Here is a 20,855-nt window from a genome sequence, read left to right on the forward strand (position 1 = left end):
AATTGGGCTGGCTCGCTGTGACTCGCCACGCCATCCACCAGCAATGAGGGCAATCAATTAAAACACTATTAGGCCAAGGGTTTGACGTGGTCCAACACAGCATGGGCTAGAAAGTGTGTGAGTTGGGTTTCTCTACAGATGTAGCTGAGCAAATTTGCAGCTGAAAGACCAGCTGATTTTTACCTCCACCAGGGAGGTTATGCTTTTGTGGTAGCGTTCAGTTGCCTTGTCTTTCTACCTGTTCAGCTTGAAAGGTTCTGAAGGGATTCTGGCGTCCATTAAAATTTGGCTCATATTCACCAACGACTTCAAGCTCAACCTATTGATTTATTGCCTGAAAATGAACAAAAACCCTGATAATTTAGAACCTATGAATCGCACAAGTGTGCTGTGTATTGTCAACACATAGAAAGTAGTGTGTAAAAATGTAAAATATGATGTCACACTTCATAAACATTAATAGACTGATCTGAAGGTCACAGTAATCTGTACATAACATATCAGCATATATGGAGTGATATATGGGGATTCTAAAAATGATGTTACTTTGAACTTTTGACCTCTTCTTCAAGATCAAATGAGATCAAACTTTCATAAATAGTTAGTTTACATCCAAAATCATGTCACATTTGACCTCTGACCTCACTTTTACATTTCACAATCTGCCTTTCATTAAAGTTGACCAAAGAATGTGTTTTCTTCAAACAAAGTATTGCCAACAGAAAGAGGCTGAGCTGCCTAGTTAGCAAGAATACCACTGTACAATAATGATATATAATAAGCTCCAATTATGCACAAATCAATCCCTATTATCCATAACCTACTCCCACATACTGTTATTAAATGTGCAATCAAAGTAAACATCTGTTATGCTACCCTTATCAGATTTTTACTGCACTACAATCTTAAAAATACATTTAAAAAGAACAAATAAAACTAAATGAATATATATAAAATACAATAATGTTTGCCTTAAAGTAAATAGAGAGTGAGCTGTCTTGGGGATTGTTAAACTAGCTTTTTGATGTCAGTGATGTGTGCTCATCGAGAAAAGAAAGATACAGTAAATTACTTTCGCAATTTTCACATCTGTAGCTGAATCAGTTTAATGATTAAGCTAAATATTATACAGCCAATTGCTCTAAAAATACAGTAAAATAACACTCTTTGTCATCATAATTGAGTTTTGTATATGATAAAAAACAGCAGTATTATACAGTAAAGCTACATAGGCCAGTGTAGCATTTCTTTAAATAAGGAAACTGTTGCATATTACGATATGATTATAACATTATTACAGCAGTATGTTGTTACAATTACAATTGTTGTCTATTTCAGTTGTGTATTGTATATTATATTGTGTTGCACATTATTTTTGTTGCATGAACGCCAGATTTACCAGCATTGAACTGTTATCTAATAGTTCGACGCTGGCAAATTCTTCCTCTCTGTAATCGAAGTTATATTGCAGGTTGACTTGATTTTTCTGTTGCCCAGTAGCAAAATCAAGCCCCACACCTCGTGGAGACATGATCCAGTCCAAACCTGGTTTGGTTTTGCTTCATATCTGTGTTGGGCTCATGAAGCAAAAGCTCTATCGAGTTAAAGGAGACCCGAGTTATTTAGTTCTGGTGCCCACACCAAAGTTTTAGCTTTAACTTCATCCCTGCGCAGGTGGAGCTGTTTAATGCTTCAGGCTGTCCTCTCATCTCCAGTGAGTCCTGTTTGTATTACTGCTCAGTAAAAGACAGAGAAATTGTTTGTTGCCTCTCTCGCACTTTGTCCCCCCTTGGCTCGCTGGGGACAATTATGTCCCCCGCTCCTCCCCCCTTCGAGCTATTGCCGAGCCCAATTTGCTACACAAATTAAACGGGAGGCATTTGAAGAGCAAGGGGAACAAGGTGAAGGAGAAAACAACAGAGAGCAACAGAGAGAAGGCCAAAGACTAAACAATGAGTGAGTGAACACACAACAGCAGACCGAACAGACCTGCATAGCGATAAGGAAATACCCTTTTATATTTATTAAGAGAAATGCATGTTTACTAGGAGTCCTTACTGTTAATTTTCCCAATATGTGAGGTAGGACTGGCTCTAAGGCTCGTGCCATCTGTTGAACAGGCAGACTCAGCCATTTTCTGCACTCGTGTGTCTCATATCCTCCACCAGGTCCACAGCCTGAGGCTAGCTCACATCCAAATGGATCCAGAGCAGCAACAGTAGGGTTTTGGTGCTGAGGGGTTAGTCTGGAACAGACTAAACTGATGTGCACTGAGGTCCTCAGTGCACAGCACACATGCAGGGAGAGCCTTAGAGTGTCAGGGCTGGGCATGCACAAGCATCGGCACAGTGGAGGAAATTAAGGAGCTTCCGAGTCGCTGGAAGGGGCTATTGCACGGCTTCCAAACAGCAAGGGAAGAAGGTGGGGAAAAGACAAAGACGCTGGCGGGGGAAACAAAAAACAGAAAGGAAGAAAAAAAGAAACAACAACATCAGAAAGAAAAAGCCAAAGTAAGAACTGAGGAGAAAATTGGCAAGAGAGCGATTAGGAAGAAAAACAATAGAAAGAAGCCGGGGAAAGAAAAGGAGCAAACACGTGCATGTGGGAGATCAGGCGGTGCAGGAACAGAAAGGAGCAAATATAAATCCCAGAGCTAATATGTACTGCCTGAAGTGGCTCTGCTTATGAGCAGCCATGTTTTCGCACACCTCGGCAGCAGACACAACAAGCACCGCGTCTCCGTGACCTCCCTCACTCCCACACACCCCTTCAGTCATTAGCAGACAGGCAGTGTGGCTACCTCGTGATAAGTGTGTGTGTTTTAGCTTTGAAATGATGACCCCGCACAGCTGTTAAAGTAGGGTACGGGGGTAGCCGCAGCTGCTAACAACCCCACAGCCAAATGAAGGGAATTAATCGGGGGGGGGGTTGCAGGGGAATGGCGAGCACTGAGGCGTCAAGGTTTGGAATGTCTGGAAGTTTCACCGAGGCAGTTGTCTGAGGTTGTCTGAGCAAATGTTATGTGAATTCACACTACGCCGCGGAAGATGGGAGTTTGTGAAAAGATGGCTTCCGAAGAGCCCGCTCAATGGTAACGTTTATCGACCGTTAATGCCATTTTGGGAAGGTCCCATAATTAAATTGTGTCAATAAATCCCGGAGCTGCACATAAAACCGGGGAATAAACGGAGAAGACGTTTTCAACTGTTTGCCTCTTCCCTGCTGCGAGACATATGTGGCTCGGGGGTAAGAGGGGGTTGGGCGCAGAATAGAAAAATAAAACACAGCGGAGCGGATTGCAGGGAACATTTCTCAAGCACAAAGTTGAACATTTCGCCCATCAATTCCACTTTGCGTTGGCTCCGTTGTCTGTGACCTTGGGTGAACGAGCCCTTCATTCTGAGATATTCGGCTGAACTGAGGGGATTTCAGGCAGTGCAAAGGGAGCAATAAAATTTTTTATTCATCTCACTGTGACTCCAGTAGCTAATGATTCATGGATCTTAGTGTTAAAAAAAAAAAAAAAAAAAAAGGTGGTGGGGGATGATGTGGGGGAGGTGGTCTTTTGGTGTAGGACCAGAGCTCAATGAGGTTTGAAAACGGTTGTCACACATCAATGGGCAGGTGTCTGATGTCAAGTAACTCAATTCCAAAGATTTCTCATTGTGAGATTCTTGGCCGAGGCGTGAGCGTTTCTGGTTTTTACTGCAGAAAGAAGTAGCTGGAAAATAAGATGAAGATGATGAGATGAAGAGACTGATCATTGTGAAATAAAGGTGTGTGTGTGTGAAGGAGGCATACACACAGTGGGAACGGTACAATAGGAGGGCCAGTTTTCTCATCACTGACTGGGATCACTTTTTAAATATGTTTCAGGACATAAAAAATCCACCTTTTCGCTTTGTGTAATAACATAAATAATAACACATTATTAGACAAACAGTGTCTCTTACCCACAGACCCAGGCCTGTGAAGTTTTTACAAACGCAGTACATGAAGTATTTCTGCGCATGATGATGAAAGAGATGACACAAAAACAGTCCCCATCCCATAACCAGCGGGACGCCACACTCGAGGCCCGTGGGGAAAGCGGACGGTGTACTTACTTTGAGCGTCGGCGAGGTGGAGGAGCAGACCCAGGACAAGCAGCAGCGGCAGCAGCAGCGTGGGTCTGGCTCTGCGCATGGTGGGACAGCTTGGCACCAGCATGCTTTGGCAGCCTCGGTGGCACTGGCTCACAGAGCCCTGTGAGTCAGTCTGGTCTGATTTCTCAGATGCAGGGTATTCACAGCCTATGCGAGGCAAGGAGGGAAAGGAAGAGGGAGAAGGAAGGAGGGGATGAGGAGGGGGAAAAAAAAGGAGAGAGAAAGAGAGAGGAGAATGAATGAAACAAAGCTGTTTGGCTCCACGGGTTTTATCTATTCCTGCACATTTCTGACATACCCCCACACAGCCTCGGCTGGAGCTGACAGAGGATAGGAAGAGCCTGATGTGCTCACAGGGTAGGTTCTGACAGTTCTCTAAATGGAATAGTCACTTCACACAACGCGTGTGCACGTGTGCATGAGAAGGAGTGAGACGGAGAGTGCAAGCCACAGAGAGAGAGAGGGAGAAACCACCCAGATGAAAGGGCGAGTTAATATGATTTTGTCTTCACAGCTCCGGTCACGAGCGCCAATTAAATACGCTCCATAATATGAGCACCTTCCAAGTCCACCTCAGATCAGCGGCGATATCTGTTTCACATAAGGAAGGCCTCGCTCCCATAAAGCAACAGCCAGCAAATGCAGTAATAATCACGAATTGCAAAAGCGATTTCCTATTATTCAGTAAAACTGCTTAAACTTTTAACATCACTGGACATAAAAGTTCGCTGTAAACGACACTGTGCTATCTTGTACATGTTTGCTAAACCCCTTCATCTGTAGCCCATACACAACATTTCCATCAATTCTTTAAAAGCTTTAAGTGCCTATACAAAGTAGAGTAGCTTAACTTGGAGCCCATGTATGTTTGTGTGTGTGTGTGTGTGTGTGTGGTTCAGTCTTTTATCCGTTTGCTGCACAAACAACAAATAAAATCTGTAAGACAGAGCGGCGAGCCGTTGCCATTCATGTTTCAGCCTTTTATCTCAGGACCACTACATGGCTGTGAAAATCAATGTGATACAGTGAGCTAGTATTAGCCGCAGACCGGCTCCATCCCTTGTCATCCATTTGCTTAAGCCCGAGCTTGATCCTCAGTGATGGATGCTGTGCGGTAGTCTTCGCCTCATAACACGGCTCCCGGCTAATCCGAGTGTGTGAGCTTTGATGACACACTGTACCGCTGGTTAGCATCTTAGCCCGTCTGCCTGCATTGTTCGGCGGGAAGCCGCTGTTGTTTCAGCTGCGGTGGAGACTGGTGGAGTTGGATGCGCGCACGGTATGCGCACCGTGACATTTCAGACACTTTGTGCACCGTGAGATCAAAAGCACATCAGCTTTCGGATTGTTTTTGATAACTGTGCACATAAAGGCTTTTGCTAGAAGTATTATTACGCTGGGGTGTTTATCTGCAGATTTGACCGCCACTCACTAGTAGGAAGCAAAGAGGGAAAAAAAGGGAAAAACGCAGCCCCTAAGCCCAATCACTAGGCCCGATGATGACAAAGTACCTCATTTCCCTGTTACCAATCATCCTCTGTCTCGTTCTTAGCCTTCCCTCTTTCATTTCTGTGGGCTGTAAATGGCAGAAAAGACGGGAAGATAGCACACCTGTCACACTCGATTTGTGTTGGGGGGAGATAGACACGACTACCTGTCTCCAAGCACCGCGGGGCTAGTAGCGAATGCAAGAGCGGGGGGGACGGGTGGCAAAGGGAATCAATTTGAGGCAATTTCATCCCCGCTCACACCACACACACACACACACACACACGCAAACAAAAACGTGTATGCATATAACATACATCTGAGAACACTAGACAGAATTTTCACATGAGCAGTGTTTGTAGCGACGGTGAATCTGATTAGAATTAACTGGACTGAAAAGCCCCGAGCAGCGGCGCGAGGGGATGGAGCTGCGGCGTGATCCATACGTGGCGCGGCGTACGGCCGTCTGTCTCCTCCGGTTATTGTTTCACGCATCTGCCCCTCCAAATCTAAGTGATAGCCTTTGAGTTAATTAATGAAGTGTGAATTTCCATAATGACACGACATTAGGTAGCACACAAGAAACAGTGCTCGGCAGCCCTCCACTTCTCTGTTCGCACCCCGCGTGCACACACACCCATTTGCACACACACACACACACGCTGATAGAGGCAAACAAAACCATCTGTATGTTGTGTAACCGCTAGTGAGACAACCAAGAGGCTACGCCATGTGAGTAAATAGAAGGAGAAGCTAATGTAGGCTAAAATGCACCCAGCGCAGCCATAATTTATACCAACAATGAAAGCAATTATAATTGGTGTTGATTTGTAGTGTTCATTTTTACAAGTAAACTGTGCTGCAGATTCCTTCCTAATGTGCTATGGGGGTGACGAGCCACCTGCCAGACCTGGCAGAAAGGCAGCAGTTTGCCAACTCCATTGTTAACCGACAATGGATTTAGCTTAAATACTGCCGTTTTTTTTTTTTTATTTATTTGGAGTGGAAGCTTTTGCAATTACATATACGGGCGTGCATGCAAATTCGCATCATCTTCTCTGTATGCATTAGTCGGTGTAAACCAACAGCATCACCTTTGATCGTTTCATCCTCAACACGGCCATTTGGCGTCACTCTGCGAATCTTCTCGTTCATATATTTGGTGGCACTGATGCTTGTCATTGAACATTTATTACAATAAAAAGGGGGAGAAAAAAAAAACACCAACAGTCTTGTCTTTCTTCCTGAGCCCCCGGTGGTATTATTGTGTTCCCATTCAGTAGTGTTTCATTCAAAGGATTTTGCTGCTGATAGCAATCATGCATTATTAAACAAAGCCTGACAACATGCGCAATGTTAATTAGAAAAAGGGTGGGGGTGGGGTGGGGTGGGGGGGAGTGTGTGGCAAGAAAAAGAAAGGGGCTGTTGAGCTGTCTACTCTCTCTCTCTCCCTCCTCCACCATGATCCTTATCAGAAATGTGAAAGAGAAGAGAGGGTGGGATGTTTATATTCTCCATAATGGCTGGGCTCTATTCTCATTTGAGCATGCCTGTTTGGTATTCTGGTCTATTTAGACAAGCAATATTATTAAGGCTCTAAAAAAACCGAAACCAAAACAACAACAACAAAGAATCAGTCATATTTATCTCATATTCCAGCCATACTCCAATAAACTTGTTATGGGGACAAATGCAGGCAGAATAGTTTATGAGCTTCAAAAACAGCGCTTTCATAACATCGGCGTGTCTTTTGCGTGCTCTCCGCCATGTTTTACTGTTTTAGCGAGCTCGATACAAACCAAAGGCCCAAACCGACGGTGCAATTTTTGATTTATTTGTTTTTTAACATTTTCAACATGAGCTTGAGCGTAGCATTTGGACCGCATTATGCTCATCCCCAGCGCAGGATGACCAATTTCGCTTTGGCCTGCCCCGGAGAATGTTGAAATGGGGTGTTTTCAATTTCAGGCTCATGCACAAACTGAACTGAACTCGAAAGGAAACGGCGGACTCATGGTATGTTATCCTAACAGACCAGAGCGGCCACAAAAATGCCACCAAATCTATTAAGGCCAATCCCTCTGTAATTAGCTCAACACATGCGAGGACAAAAGCGCAGCAAAACTACGATGGATGTGAACCGAACTGGACCGGGTTATAAAAAAGTAGCATCAAACCCAGCCAGGCACAGCCAATGAGAATGCGTTTCCTTTTACGAGGCGGGGCTTTCTATTTATCTCCAGACTGGTTGAGTTAAAGAATGCAATAATTACCCTCCACAGCCACACTTTTAAGCTACAGTGATATGCAAGGCTGTGAGAACAGTGGGGTAAACTGCTATGTTATAACTGCACTGGTCTCTGTGATTTCTGCCCTGATGCTGAGAGACACGGCCCGTGCCTCAGAAACCGCATCAGACGACCAGCTCTTGTTGTGAAGCTAAGTGGCAGTGAAGGGGACGCAAGGTGGAGAGCAGAGCAGAACTGCAGCAGACACAGATTCCACCAGCCTCCAACTGCTGTTGACTTAATATGCATGTAAACTATTCTCCAGCTTAACACCATGATGAAGGCACCAGTAATAGATGGCTGGGAATAAAGCTTAAAGAATTCATGGAAATATTTTGCCTTGATAAGGTTTAACCATGTTACTGATGATCTTCGTGGGTATTCAAATGAAAGATGTGAAATACGGGTGCTTCAGAGCATATATGTTTATATATGAGGAACACAGCATTCATTTGGATATTAATTAAAAATATGGCACAGTGTGGGTGCCTTAAGGAGATTCTAATGTAAGTTCTAGAGATGCTGTCCTTGAACACTGAGCAAGTTCATAAAGTCATGTGGAACATTAGCCAAGAAGGAGCCCGGCTTATATGTTCCGTTAGCCGTTTGCCGATATATAAACAGAGTCTGGAACGTGGCCTCCATCGTCCCCCCATACACTACAATAACTTGCACTAACTCTCATTGCGCCCTGTATAATCGTTCCCTTAGGAGTAAGAACGTATTTGTTATTGTTTTTATTATCTGATCTTTTTTGATGGGTATAGCAGAGATGCTATTCTGCTCGATTCTATATCAGCTTTTATATTAGCCAATAAATGCAAATGTAAGACGTAAAGAAAAGACAGAACGTTTGGAACACCACAAACAAGACGACCAGGCGATCCGAGCAGAGCTGGGCAGTGTTTCAACTGCTTGTTGTGACAACAAAACAAGATTGTTTTTAATATTTAAATAAGGACTACTAAATAAGCACACAAAACAAATGTTAGTGAAATCTATTTATGTTTCGTGAGTCCTGATCAAAAAAAAAAAAGAAGTTGGGGGCTGGTATTCGGGATCACCTAAGAGTAAAAACCAAAAGAAGTAGAAACAGCTCATACTTCTCATACTGATAACTTCTACATACACCCAAGTCATCATTCGAATCTTTGGCCATGTCTGCTATTATCATCCACCATTGTCAGGTCATATATACACACAGGCAAACGTAATAAGCTCCCTTTTAATGAGTACATACCAATCAAAGTGAAACCTCTGTGGAGTGGCAGTGTATACAGGAGTCAGACTGTCAAAGGGCAAATAAAACATCACAAGCTGCAGTGAACTAGCACCGCTGCTCTTTTAATAGCTTGCGTCGAAGAAACACACGGATAGCTGCAAAGGACGCCCCTAGGATTTTCCCAAACATCAAATGACCAGATTTACAGCTGTACAGCTAATATTTTTTTGGTTTCATGTAAATTTTAAAGTCTCTCTTCTCTGAAAAAAGCCCTTTTCTTATGTGTACTTCTGTCTTTTCATGAACATTCTTCCCTTGTGTTAGTGGCTTCTGTTTTTCCTTATTTTTCCTTTCTCCCCCCCCTTTCTTTCTGCTGCTACTTTCTTTCTCTTGCCCGCGATGTGATTTAAGACCGAGTGACAAGGCCTTTTCTCACACATCGCTCTCGATCAGCCGGCATGTGTAATAACATTCCTCAAGCTAAGCTAAGCTATGCCCTCAAGTGCAGCCTCCACATGAAAGACCCTGACAACTACACATTAGAGGAGTTTATTTTCTATACTTATTTATTTGCTTCTACCCCCTCGCCTCCCTCAAACAAGCCTCTCACGGCCATAAACTATGGGTGGCGCCGCCAGACTTTTTGCTTGAGAAAATCGGGGTTTACGGCCCTGCCTCGGACGCCTGACTAATTTTTCGGACGAGCAAAGGCTACCGGTTGCTGGGGCTGATGTCTGGTTATATCTTGTTTTCCTGTGAATGGATCGCCCAACGTGAAACAGCACAGCGGGAAGCTAATTGGCTCTGATGACATTTGTCTGTCTAATAATTGGTTTAAAAGCACCTGCTGCGGCTGTAGGACGCCGAAGCTATCATGATCCCATCTCGATTGTGTGTCCGTGGCAAATTACTTCCAGGAGATTTCAAACCACTTCCTCCCCCCACCCTTCTTCCCTGTCAGCAAAAATGATTGTGGACTTTAAAAATGTCACAGCAGAAACAGTGTAAAATACAAATTATTTCTCCGAGGCCTTTTCTATGATTGTTTTTCTGTTACGTTAACCGCCAAAATGAGAGGTCACGCATCTTCATCGAGCAAAAAAAGGAAGAAAATAATATTAAAAAAAGTATGTAATTGGGCAGATGAAAACAAAAGCTGAGTTGCAGTTTTAAGACCGTTACCTTGCTTGGGTGCAAGAGCAAGCTTTTATCATTGTGTGAACTCAGCCCACCCAGACTGACCTTGATGCTTCTTTTGGTATGACTTAAAGGAGCGCACGGCGTCAGCTCAGGAATGCCTCTACTCCCTCTGTGTGTGTGTCTGTGTGCGTGTGCTCGTTTTTGTTTTCAACAGCCTCTCCTTGACTTTTCTCTCCACCTGATCTACCTTGCTACTTTTTCCCTCTCTCTCCCCCGTCCTCGCCCATCTTTCTCTCTCATCTCATTCCTCCCGCCACGTTTCCCAGCAGCTGCTTGGTTCAGATGGATGGTACCAACAGTGCAAGACCCTGACCTGTAGTCTAGTGACTGATTATCCCCGTGCCCTGTTGTGCTGCTCTTTGAACGCATACCAACACACAGTGCACGCACAGGCATAACAAACGCACACACAAACACACACACACACACGTGTGCAAGGTTATGGAGCTATTGGGTAAGCTTTGGGGACACTTGGGAATTTCAAAGTGAGGGCTGAGGGGGAACAAAGAAGCCAAAGTAATCTGTTTCATCTTTGTCGCCATTTTTGGATCACCTCCGCTGACCTTGTTGACACAACAAACACACTTGCTATTGAACGCTAATGGATGCCACTAATGCCTTTTGAATGGGCAGCGCATAAAACCAGAGCAGAGCACAATCAGCCTTTTGGGATGCATGCGAGCTGTGTAAACTATTCAAATGACTGCCAGCTCTTTGGGAGGCCTTCTCTTGCGCTACATTTGCTTGTCACGGCGTGGGCGGCTTCTATAGTACGAGCATGTGCCACTTGGGTCGTGCTTGACCTTGCGTATCAGCATTTAGCATAGGGAAAGAACTTGTTATCATGCAAACAGGCTGAATCATGAGGAGTCTATTGTGTTGGGTGCACAAAGTGTGGCGGGATAGAGAGGGAAAAAAGAGAAAAATAGTAGACGCGGCAGCAGCAGCAGCAGCGGCAGCCAACCAGGAATGGATGGGATTAAATTTACGCCGCATGAACTGGGGAGGGCTAAATCATGTTACATATTATGAAGCAGAAGAAAAAAAAAGAAGAGGGAGTGAGAAGAGGGCGGAGCAGAGGGCTGGAAATATAATGGATAAGGGGAGCAACGAGGCAGAGAGGTGGCAAGAGAAGGGAGAGGAGGACAGGGGAAGGAGGCAAGGAAGGAAAGGGGGGATGAAGAGGAGAGCACGCTGTAGGGTGAAAGAGCAGGAGAGGCGGAGACCAAGGGGAGGGAAGCGAGGGAATGTGCCTCACTGCCAGCTTTTTTCACACTCCGCCTGTGCTCGTACGCCTGACGGAGGCTGCGTGAGGGAGATGGGAGAGAGAGGAACGAGAGATAGAGGGAGAGAGAAATCAGGCGCTGCTGAAGAGGAGAGGGCGGTAGCTGCGAGACCGCTCTGGAAGTGTGAAGGTATTGTTTCCTGAAAGGGAGGGAGCTGGACAGATGACAGCAGGTGAAAGAGAAAAACAAAATGTGAATAAAACACATGGCAGACTCTTCTCACCCTCAAATGTGCACACTCTGGTTCAGGACTACGTCCAAGCAAATCGATGCGGCTTAAAGGAAAAAAAAAAAACCGCCAAAACAAAACTCCCACACAAACACGCTCGCAAACGTGGACTCGGGCACACACGAGCAGAGGAGCGGGCACGCATACCCTTTGCACCGCGTGCTCCTGGCACTCTGACATCTACCCCCAACACAGCAACGGTCTGTGGGAGGATGAATAATCTCACTTCCGTGAGGCAGAGGAATGAGAGAGAGGAAGGAGGGCGAGAGGGAGGTTGTTCCCAGCCCGAGCTCACGTCGTTTCATGGGAAGTGCCGAGCCCTCGAACAGACAAAACAGCGTTCCACTGCCACTCGCCGACGCGGCACAAAACATTAGAACAGAGCTCTATTGAAAATATCGGAATAATACAGCGCCGGGAATTGTGTTGCCCCCTAATACATATGGCATAAGTCAACAGCAATGTGCCTCCTTATCTTTTCGAAACAATTGACACACCGAGCTACATTGTGCGCTAGTGACATTTTAGTGGCTTTTGTACGCACGCCAAGCCGTTTGGTATGTAAATACACTACTTAAGCGCACATGAAGGATGTAAGGAGGCGCTGGGGGCATCCACGCTATACTCATAGGCCAGCAAAATAATTAAAATGCCAAGTGTCTTCCATTATCTAAATGCTAATTTGCCTCGATTTACCCTGAGCTAAAATGTAACGCCACATTATGGCTGTGCACTAAGGCGACGATGGGTGAATTTCCCTTCAATTAGCCTAGCACACTGTACGCTATCGTTTACCTGGGGTGAGACGTTTTCATAAGCGGAGATCTAGTCTTCTGAAAATATCCGGGGCCGTTTCATGTCAGTTCTTGGCACTTGCCCCACGTCTGCACATACATGGACATATGAGCTAAGCTACATTACAGTGGGCCCTGTTATGATGAGTGTTGCTCACATAAACAATTAAAAAATCAGCTTTGTAGGACGTCTGTTAGCCTGGATAGCCCCGATTTGATCATCTAAGGAACAGAGCACTACAAATAAGCACTTAATCTCCTCACGCCTGCTATTCAAACTTTCTGTTTGCAAGGATCAGCCAATCAGAAGAAAGTTAGAGCTCAAAGAGAGGGCGGCCTTTAAGGCAGTGAAGCTAAAATGTTTACTTTCAAGAGCAAGAATGTTTGTCGAAGCTGACAGCCATTCTTGTTTCTCGCTGGACTTCAGCCAGTGTTGTTTTTGCCATGACTGAGATTTGATAAGAAAGCCTGAGTCAACAAGTAAAAGAGCAGGCAGGGCCCATTAGAAGCGGCAGCTTATCGAAGCTTTTTTTTTTTTGCATGAAATTCATCAGTGCCAATACGGAGGGCAACAGGACAAAAAATTATTATCACAGATATGAAATGTTTTTGCTGAATACACAGATAGGGGTGAAATTGTGTTGTTCCTGCCTTTTCATCTATATCCTGATAAGACTGTCAGAGGACATGCTAGGTGGGGGTGGGGCGGGTGATGATGAGCATTTAGAAAGCTGTTTCAATATTTCTGCAGCTCAAGTATCCTTACTAAAGCTTACTGAGCGCTTTGATGCGGGAGCTGCTGATTATAACTTTTATTAGTTCTTGGACACCCTTGAAAGGTGTTTTAGCCAAGCTAAGCTATTGTTCTCATGAAAAGCAGTTTAGGCTGCCCATGCACCTCGGTGAAGAGAAAGAAATGGTTCACCCCGAGGCAAAAGCAACAATTCCTCCTTTGTCGTTTCACCAAGACAAATGTTTGCCATTGCAATGTTACCAGACACACACACACACACACACACACACACACATGGGGGGGAAAAAAAGTAGTTCCCTGTCACTGATGGTATATTGTAGCGCTGGAACGAGACATTTTATTATGCTGCCGAAAACAAATGGATAATCCTTTTCCAGCCACAGTTTGAAGATTGAAATTCAAATCAAATGCCACCTTCAAACAAATGTCAGAGTACAAAATCAAAACCGTTCTGTCAATGCCTGGATTCAAGCAAAGAAAAAGCACAGTTTGACATTTGGCAGTGATTTTCTCTCTCCGTGTCTTCATGCCTTCATATAAAATTAACTTGGTAATTGTCCGGGAAAAAAAAAAATCAAAAAAATCTGCATGTGAACCCACGCCACACAAACAAGTCTTTTTTTTCGCTCTCACTTTACATCTTAGAAACCTTTCCACATGCTCCCCCAACCCAAATCCGCCCCCGAACGCTCGCAAACATGATTAAGACACTGTCAAGCCTGACACTGCCATCTCTCCCGTGCTGCCAGTGGCCCTCACTGTTGACTGACTGCGTGGATGTGCCTTATCATTAACGGGGCCGCCCGTGCCACCACGGAGGGGCTTTGATGACAGAAACTAAGGCCCGAGTGCCTGCCCCTCCCATTCCGCCTGCCCAAGTGTCATCTAAATGAGATAGGGCCTAGGAGCTAGGGGATTAGGCTCTGCATAATTACCTATTTAAAGACCCTAATTGAGCATTTCATTAAGAGACTGGCACTGAGATTTTGCCAAGGAGGGCACTACAGGGAGAGAGATGTATTTGTCTGTGCATGCTTGCTGTGTACTGATGTGTACGTATGTGTGGGTGTGCGAGGACACTGGTGTGCATATGCTTGAGTGTGCATTTTGGAACCACAGCAGACTGTAACCTTGAATTCAAGGGTTACCTTGTTAGCAACAAGGTCTCTCACTTAGTTTTGTTTACATTGCACTTAGGACTGTTTGCCACACGATTGTGTAAGTATATCCAGGAGATGTTCACCCTTCCATTCAAGAGTACTATTTAACCTTCAATAATCTATGTTGCATTACATCTTTATGTAACAGTGCTGCTTTAGAAGACTCTGGGCCTGATCTACAAAGGCATCCACCAGTGCAAAGTCAGTGGACTGAAAAAATACTGTCGGTATTTACAAAGAAAGAATTGACTTCATTAAGAATATATATCGTTACAGGTGATAAACTCCAGTATTTGCCACTTGATTGAATCCAAGAAAACTTCTTCAGTCAATTTATTTATACAATGCAAATTCTGCTCCAGTTGTTCCAACTTCTATTTTGGGATAACACCAGCAAGGCCATTCACAGGAAGCTACAAATCAAAGGCTAACAGCTGAGAGTACCAGGATCTGAAACAAGCAATAAAAGAGCTACACTACAAAGCTATTGTCTACGAAGCAAACCGAATCCAACAGAAGGCAAATGCGTGTGCATATTGTTCATTTCTTATATTCACTGTCCTTCGTCCCAACAGTAAAAGACAGTAAATGAGTTACTGCCACTAACACTGTCAGCTGTCAAGCTCGTGCCGGCTCCTCGATTCCCAGTGGCATATCTAAAACAGCTTTGTCAAACAAGAGATGAGATACAAGACCTACGTGTCTTTTATTTCAATTTAATACTGAAACTCCAGTTCTGCTGTTCAGGTTACCTACCAGTGTTTCTCAATCACACAAAAAAGACCACCACTCAGAGCAGAAAGAGTGATAGTCTTTTGCACACAAAGCTTTCATTATATTTACATTCTATGGGTCAAACGAAAAACATATGAATGCCAGTTCAAATCATAACTGAGATATACAATCCTGCACCAGCCACTGGCGGGGATCAAAATCAATGAACTGCACTGGAATCTGGACCACACCGGGGTTCCCAGATCTTTTGTGATTACAAACGGTTTCAGCAGTGACCATCATTAGCAGAGAATGCTAGACCCAGATAGTTTGCTGGGTCTACCATTGTTCGACCTGATTTCCACGACCTAGCAGACCGCAGCTCCGCTTTGCCCCCTTGTCGTCATATCAGGGATCACTGGGGACACCGAAAAGTCACTAGGAGTTGCTTGCGCATGATTGACTCGTTTGCTAAATGACTAGCATCTGAAGTGGCAACGCTGGCTGGAGGCTGTTAAAGTCTTTAGGGCAGACACCAGCTGCTAACTGCAACAGATAAACTGTCCCGTCCTCCTCTCGGGATTCATATGTGTAGAAGTCTGGCCAAATATGCTCAGGGCTGTGATGACACTGAAACATCATGTGTTGTCTGTGTTGGCAAAGCACCAGACTTACATTACTCTGACATGCCAGGGTTTGAAAAAATTCCCTGTATTAGATGGGAAAGGAACCAGGATTTAGTGGAGGACTGGAGGAGAGAAATCTACTGCTCAACCTCCGATTGTAACAAACTCAAAAGTCAACGTAACATCAGCGTGATTGACGGACTCTACTAAAGTACCCTTGCATGATTTGAAGTTTAAAGTAATTGATATTTATCTTACGCCGAGTCTTACTGCAGCCCCTCAGTTCATTCTCTGTTCAATCTTCAAACCCACTCTTTCTTTTAATGCAACTTTTTCTGAATGGGTTCACCTTTGTAAACAGAAGGTTTTACCATCAAGTAGGTGTGCTTGAGACAACCACTTTTATTGACACGTCACAGAGCCAAGGGTAGGAAAAAGAGCCTGAAACAACACATTTAGAGGATGACACCTGAGATTGTGGCTCACATGGATTACTTGTGTTAAATGTGAGCATCTGCCATTACAACAATATTTCTATGACAGAAAAGTTTGAAAAAGCATGACAGCTTCTCTTTTATATTATTAACCTCTGATGCACTGGACTTAATAATGCAGGCACAGATACTGTAATCCACAGAAATAAAGAAATTTGGGGAAAGCACAACAGCAGTGGATGCTGTCGGTATAACTTGCACATGAACCTTGGTTAATAATCTTCTGTTGTTTTCATCTGGTGTGCGAGGTGCTGTTTTTTCCGTGACCGCTTTAATGTAAGCTTGGATAGGTGGGTAGGTTAGTTTGTGCAATGCATCATCCAAATCTCTTACTTGAAGAATCGTCGTATGACTCTCTCTCTCTGCCTTTTGTTGCTTTACAATGACCACGAACAATGAAACGTGCAATAAGCTTCAGAGGCTGGAATATATTCACTTACACAAATGGGAGATTGGCAAAGGATACACAAGAAAGCAAGAGTCATAATCTCCAAGAGAAAAGCCCTTTGTGCAACAAAGCGTGCCCATGTTTGCATTTCCTTCTGGTATGAAAATTTTGACGGCTATGTCATTGCAGTGACTGTCAAATAGAATCCTGTATACGCTATATGCTGCCATAAGATGCCGAAATCTCGAGGGAACAGATTGTCTAAGGTTGTACCTTGCGCCACATGTTTAATTTATGATAACATCAGCATATATTCAGAATGTTGAATTAACTGAATTACCCCCGTGACCGGCAACACATCTCGAGGTAATCCCATCATACATGTGCATGTGACCACGGTTTTACCCCACAAGCACGCCCATGGGTGGATTTAAAAGATGAATGCAGAAGAGACTTCAGACTGCTGCTATCTTTTTGATATTCTTCTACATAAATGGATTAGTAGAGTAACACTCTATACAACAAGAAAGCCAAGCTGTTGTATAATTTAACATTTGTGTGTGGACTAGTGCACGTCCCAAGTGTGGACAAACTACCTACTCAACTTGTGTTCCCCATCTGAAAACGCCCACAGCAGAGTATCCTCTAAAATAGGCTGTTTCTATTCCAAAGTTCCTGAACAGTTCTGGCAGCCCCGGTGGACTCAATCTAACAGGAGGCCCAATGTGGGCCCTATCAGGACCCATCTTGGCATTGCGCTTTCGATATCTCTCCATCTCTGCTAAGGAGACATCTATCTTGATTTTTGCTGAGTGCCAAAAAAGAAGTAGTAGGAGAACCAGACGGAGAGATTGAGAGGAGGCTGGAAGAAGGGTGATAAGGCAGCTGAGAATCAGAAGAAAGGATCTTAGGGAGCGTGGCCGGAGCGTGCCGGAAAGAGGAACTTCATCTTTATCTAATTACCACAGGGCCATTTTGCCAGGGTAGATAGCGCCAGCGTTTATGGCGGCCTGTTCGGTATCTCGGGCCTTTTTACGAGCACACGCGCTCTCGCGCACGCAACTCGTGCAGATATGATTAACATTCAAATACACTTTGAGTCACACACATACATAAGCCTGAAAGCGCACTCTCGCACATACATGCGGCCCAGGGCTGAGTGCCATAACAGCCCAATGAAATATATTCAGATTAGAAAGGTGTCGCATTACTCTCCAGTCGGATGATAAATACGCGGTTAGCACCATCATTAATCTTGTACCCCTCCCCACCTTCTGCCTCTAGACGCGGCGATGTAGAGCAAGCATACACTGGATGGAGCTAGTGGCTCAGTTAGGGGCTGCGGCGGCGTGGCCGGTGCATGCGTGGAGCAGTGGCACTCTCTTGTTCTGGTCGGTCTCACAAGCACACAAGGTCAGGGCCGTTTGACCGGTCGGCCTCACTTCTGAGATCGCTGTTCACAGAAGCAGGGTGGTGGGTTGGACTGAAGTCTTGCTGGTAATTTCTTCTATAAAAGGATCCGCAAAAATGTGCAAATGTATATAAGCCCCCTTGTCATTTGTTAAACACATGGACCATTTTCTTCTTCTTGAACTCTCGGTGCACTCTCCCTATCATTCCTTTCACATTCACCTCTCCTTTCTTTCTGAGCACATTTCTTTGTCCTACCCCACTTCCGTCTTTCATCCCAGGGGTTAGCTGACACAGTGCTCTGAACGACATTTCATTGTAAGTAGCCATTGTCTGGCTAATGAGCAGCATGCATAAAACACACGGGAGACAATGATAGACATACACACACGGAGACATCAACACATGCTGGGGACAAGGGTGGAGCCACCACCAGTGGATTAAGCAGCATATTTCTCCAGCAAACACTGCCGTGTCCCTCTAGAGAGATTTCAGACAGACAGTTCAGACAGTGGCACCTCGCCTTCAATACAAACACAGCCCTAGGGAGGGGTCAGAGGTCAAGAGCTGAGGAAATTACGTGTGATAAATTGGCGCTGGTGCCAGGAGTGTTGTGTATATGCGAGGAGGGTCATCCTCCCCTTCCCCTTCACTGGTGTTTTTGATGAAATGTATAGGTTTTGAAAGAACAGCCTGTATCTTCGGCAGGGTTTTGAGCGGGTTCCTCCCACGTGTCCTCATTCAAGCGGTGTCTCCCGGGAAAAAAGCAAGAGGGAGTGCATCATTTGATTTGGTCCAAAAGGAGGGCTAAAACGCTCAGGCTTAAGCAGCATTTAGTAGCTTAGTCTAAAATACCCTTATGAGAAACATCCCTAATATTTTACCTAAAATATAAGTATAATTTTTGTGTGCCAGATTTTTCATCCATTCTAAACAGAAAACACATCCAATTCAGTAGCGCACTGCAAACTGTGCCCCTGAAAAGTGGCTAGACATCATATTTACACAACGTTTTGCTGAATCAGAAGTTGTGCAGGAGGAAAGTCGGGCTTATTATAAATTCACAGCTAATCTCACATTCCAAGGACAATGTTTTTCGAGGCACATTTACTCACAGTTGTGTGAAACTTCTGTCCAGTCTGTAGCTGCCAAAATACTTGGGGCCTTTTCTTTTTGTTCCTCTCCGATTATGGCATTATTTTCCCCTGCCCACATTCAGTGATCACCATGACAGCAGCAGGATGAGTTTTATTCTTGCCAAGACCTTTGAGCCCAACAACAAGCGTACACTGGGACCATTGTGTGGGAAAAGCCAATATAAACTCCTGTGTTTCATTGCAAGATGGCTGATTAGCTCTTAGGGGGGCCGTAAAGAATTTGGTGCCTTGGTTCCGGGCCTTCGGTCATAAGACAGTTGTTAAATTTGGGTGATGACAACTATTGCGTGCAGGCATCACATACGCTGGAATATAAAATTATGCTATAATCGAACACAAACTCCACACAAAAATTGTCACGCTCTCAGTTACCTTTTGTTGGGCCAATTGTGTTACCACATTTTTATTGGAGCTCTCAGTCGCCCCCAATCACTCTGCGCACCATAAAATGCTGGCAAGTGAATTGGGGCTACTATAATGGTGTCACAATACAGAAATAAACTACTTTTACTGCTGCAAACAAAGTGTTGTGACCTGGAAAGGTTGTATTTTTTGCTGCGATAATGACTGTATTTTAGAGTCAAACCTCAGTGTGAACTCTAATTACTTGTCTGGGGCAACTGAGCTACATTGGTCTCAAGCACTTAGTAATGAAGTCCATATTGGGTCCATGTTTATCACATACAACGTGAATGTCCCGATTGCTCAATCTCTGTACTCACTGTTTCAAGATTGTTCTCTGTTTGTTTACACGATAACATGGATCTGATATCTCTTGTTAGCATTATTTCTATATCATCACAATAATGTTAGTCCAGGGTCAGCAGTGCAACTGACCAATCGCATTGTCTGAACTTTTAGTTAGCATTAGCTGAGAGGTTAGCTAATGGTATTAAAAACTATTGCTAACAAACCAACATAGGTAACCTAAATGTGGCTAACAGCAAACCTAACTTGATAATACATTTGTTATATTGCATAAATAATAAAGAAACCACTTAAAATGCTGACCAATTGTTCCAAAAGAGAGTTTTAAACAAAGTTTGTTTTCTTTTTCCACCAAGTTCCAAAGCTATGAATGGTCATTTTCAATGTTGATCCTGGACCACAATTATTTTGATGACGCAGGAATAACACCAACATGGGGATATCAGGCACACCCCGAAGCCCGACCCTACTGCTGTTCACACCCTCCTTTTTCGAGGGATGGCGTATCAGAGAAACTAGCTTAAATTGATGAGGGAACTATAGGGAACTATAGTGGCTTGCTCTAGACACTGAACGCATTGAGTGGCAGCACCACTGACAAATATTAGATAATAAGGGATACTTTGAACTGTGACTGATGCAAAGCCACTCTAAAAAAAACAACTTTTTTAAAGGAATGAACATAATAGATCCTCTTCAAGCTAAAAAAAAAAGCACAAGATCATATAATCAAGTGGGTATTGTTTTTTTGTTACCATTTTACAACCATTTACTGACCCATTTGAACTTATC

The 20,855-nt window shown here is 44.2% G+C and overlaps 1 protein-coding gene across 34 annotated transcripts in view; it reads right to left on the reverse strand.

The window, feature by feature from the left end:
* The window catches only part of LOC100708363 (protein tyrosine phosphatase receptor type D), a 397,350-nt gene that overhangs the window by 98,443 nt on the left and 278,052 nt on the right, over nucleotides 1–20,855 (reverse strand). For all 34 annotated transcript variants that reach the window (XM_025906064.1, XM_025906073.1, XM_019352730.2 and 31 more), the window contains one exon: nucleotides 4,107–4,292. In XM_025906064.1, the coding sequence (XP_025761849.1) occupies nucleotides 4,107–4,209 (103 nt within the window). In that variant the 5' untranslated portion in view covers nucleotides 4,210–4,292. The remainder of the gene's footprint in view (nucleotides 1–4,106; nucleotides 4,293–20,855) is intronic.

This window comes from Oreochromis niloticus, linkage group LG3 (assembly GCF_001858045.2).
Source record: "Oreochromis niloticus isolate F11D_XX linkage group LG3, O_niloticus_UMD_NMBU, whole genome shotgun sequence".
NCBI lineage: Eukaryota > Metazoa > Chordata > Actinopteri > Cichliformes > Cichlidae > Oreochromis > Oreochromis niloticus.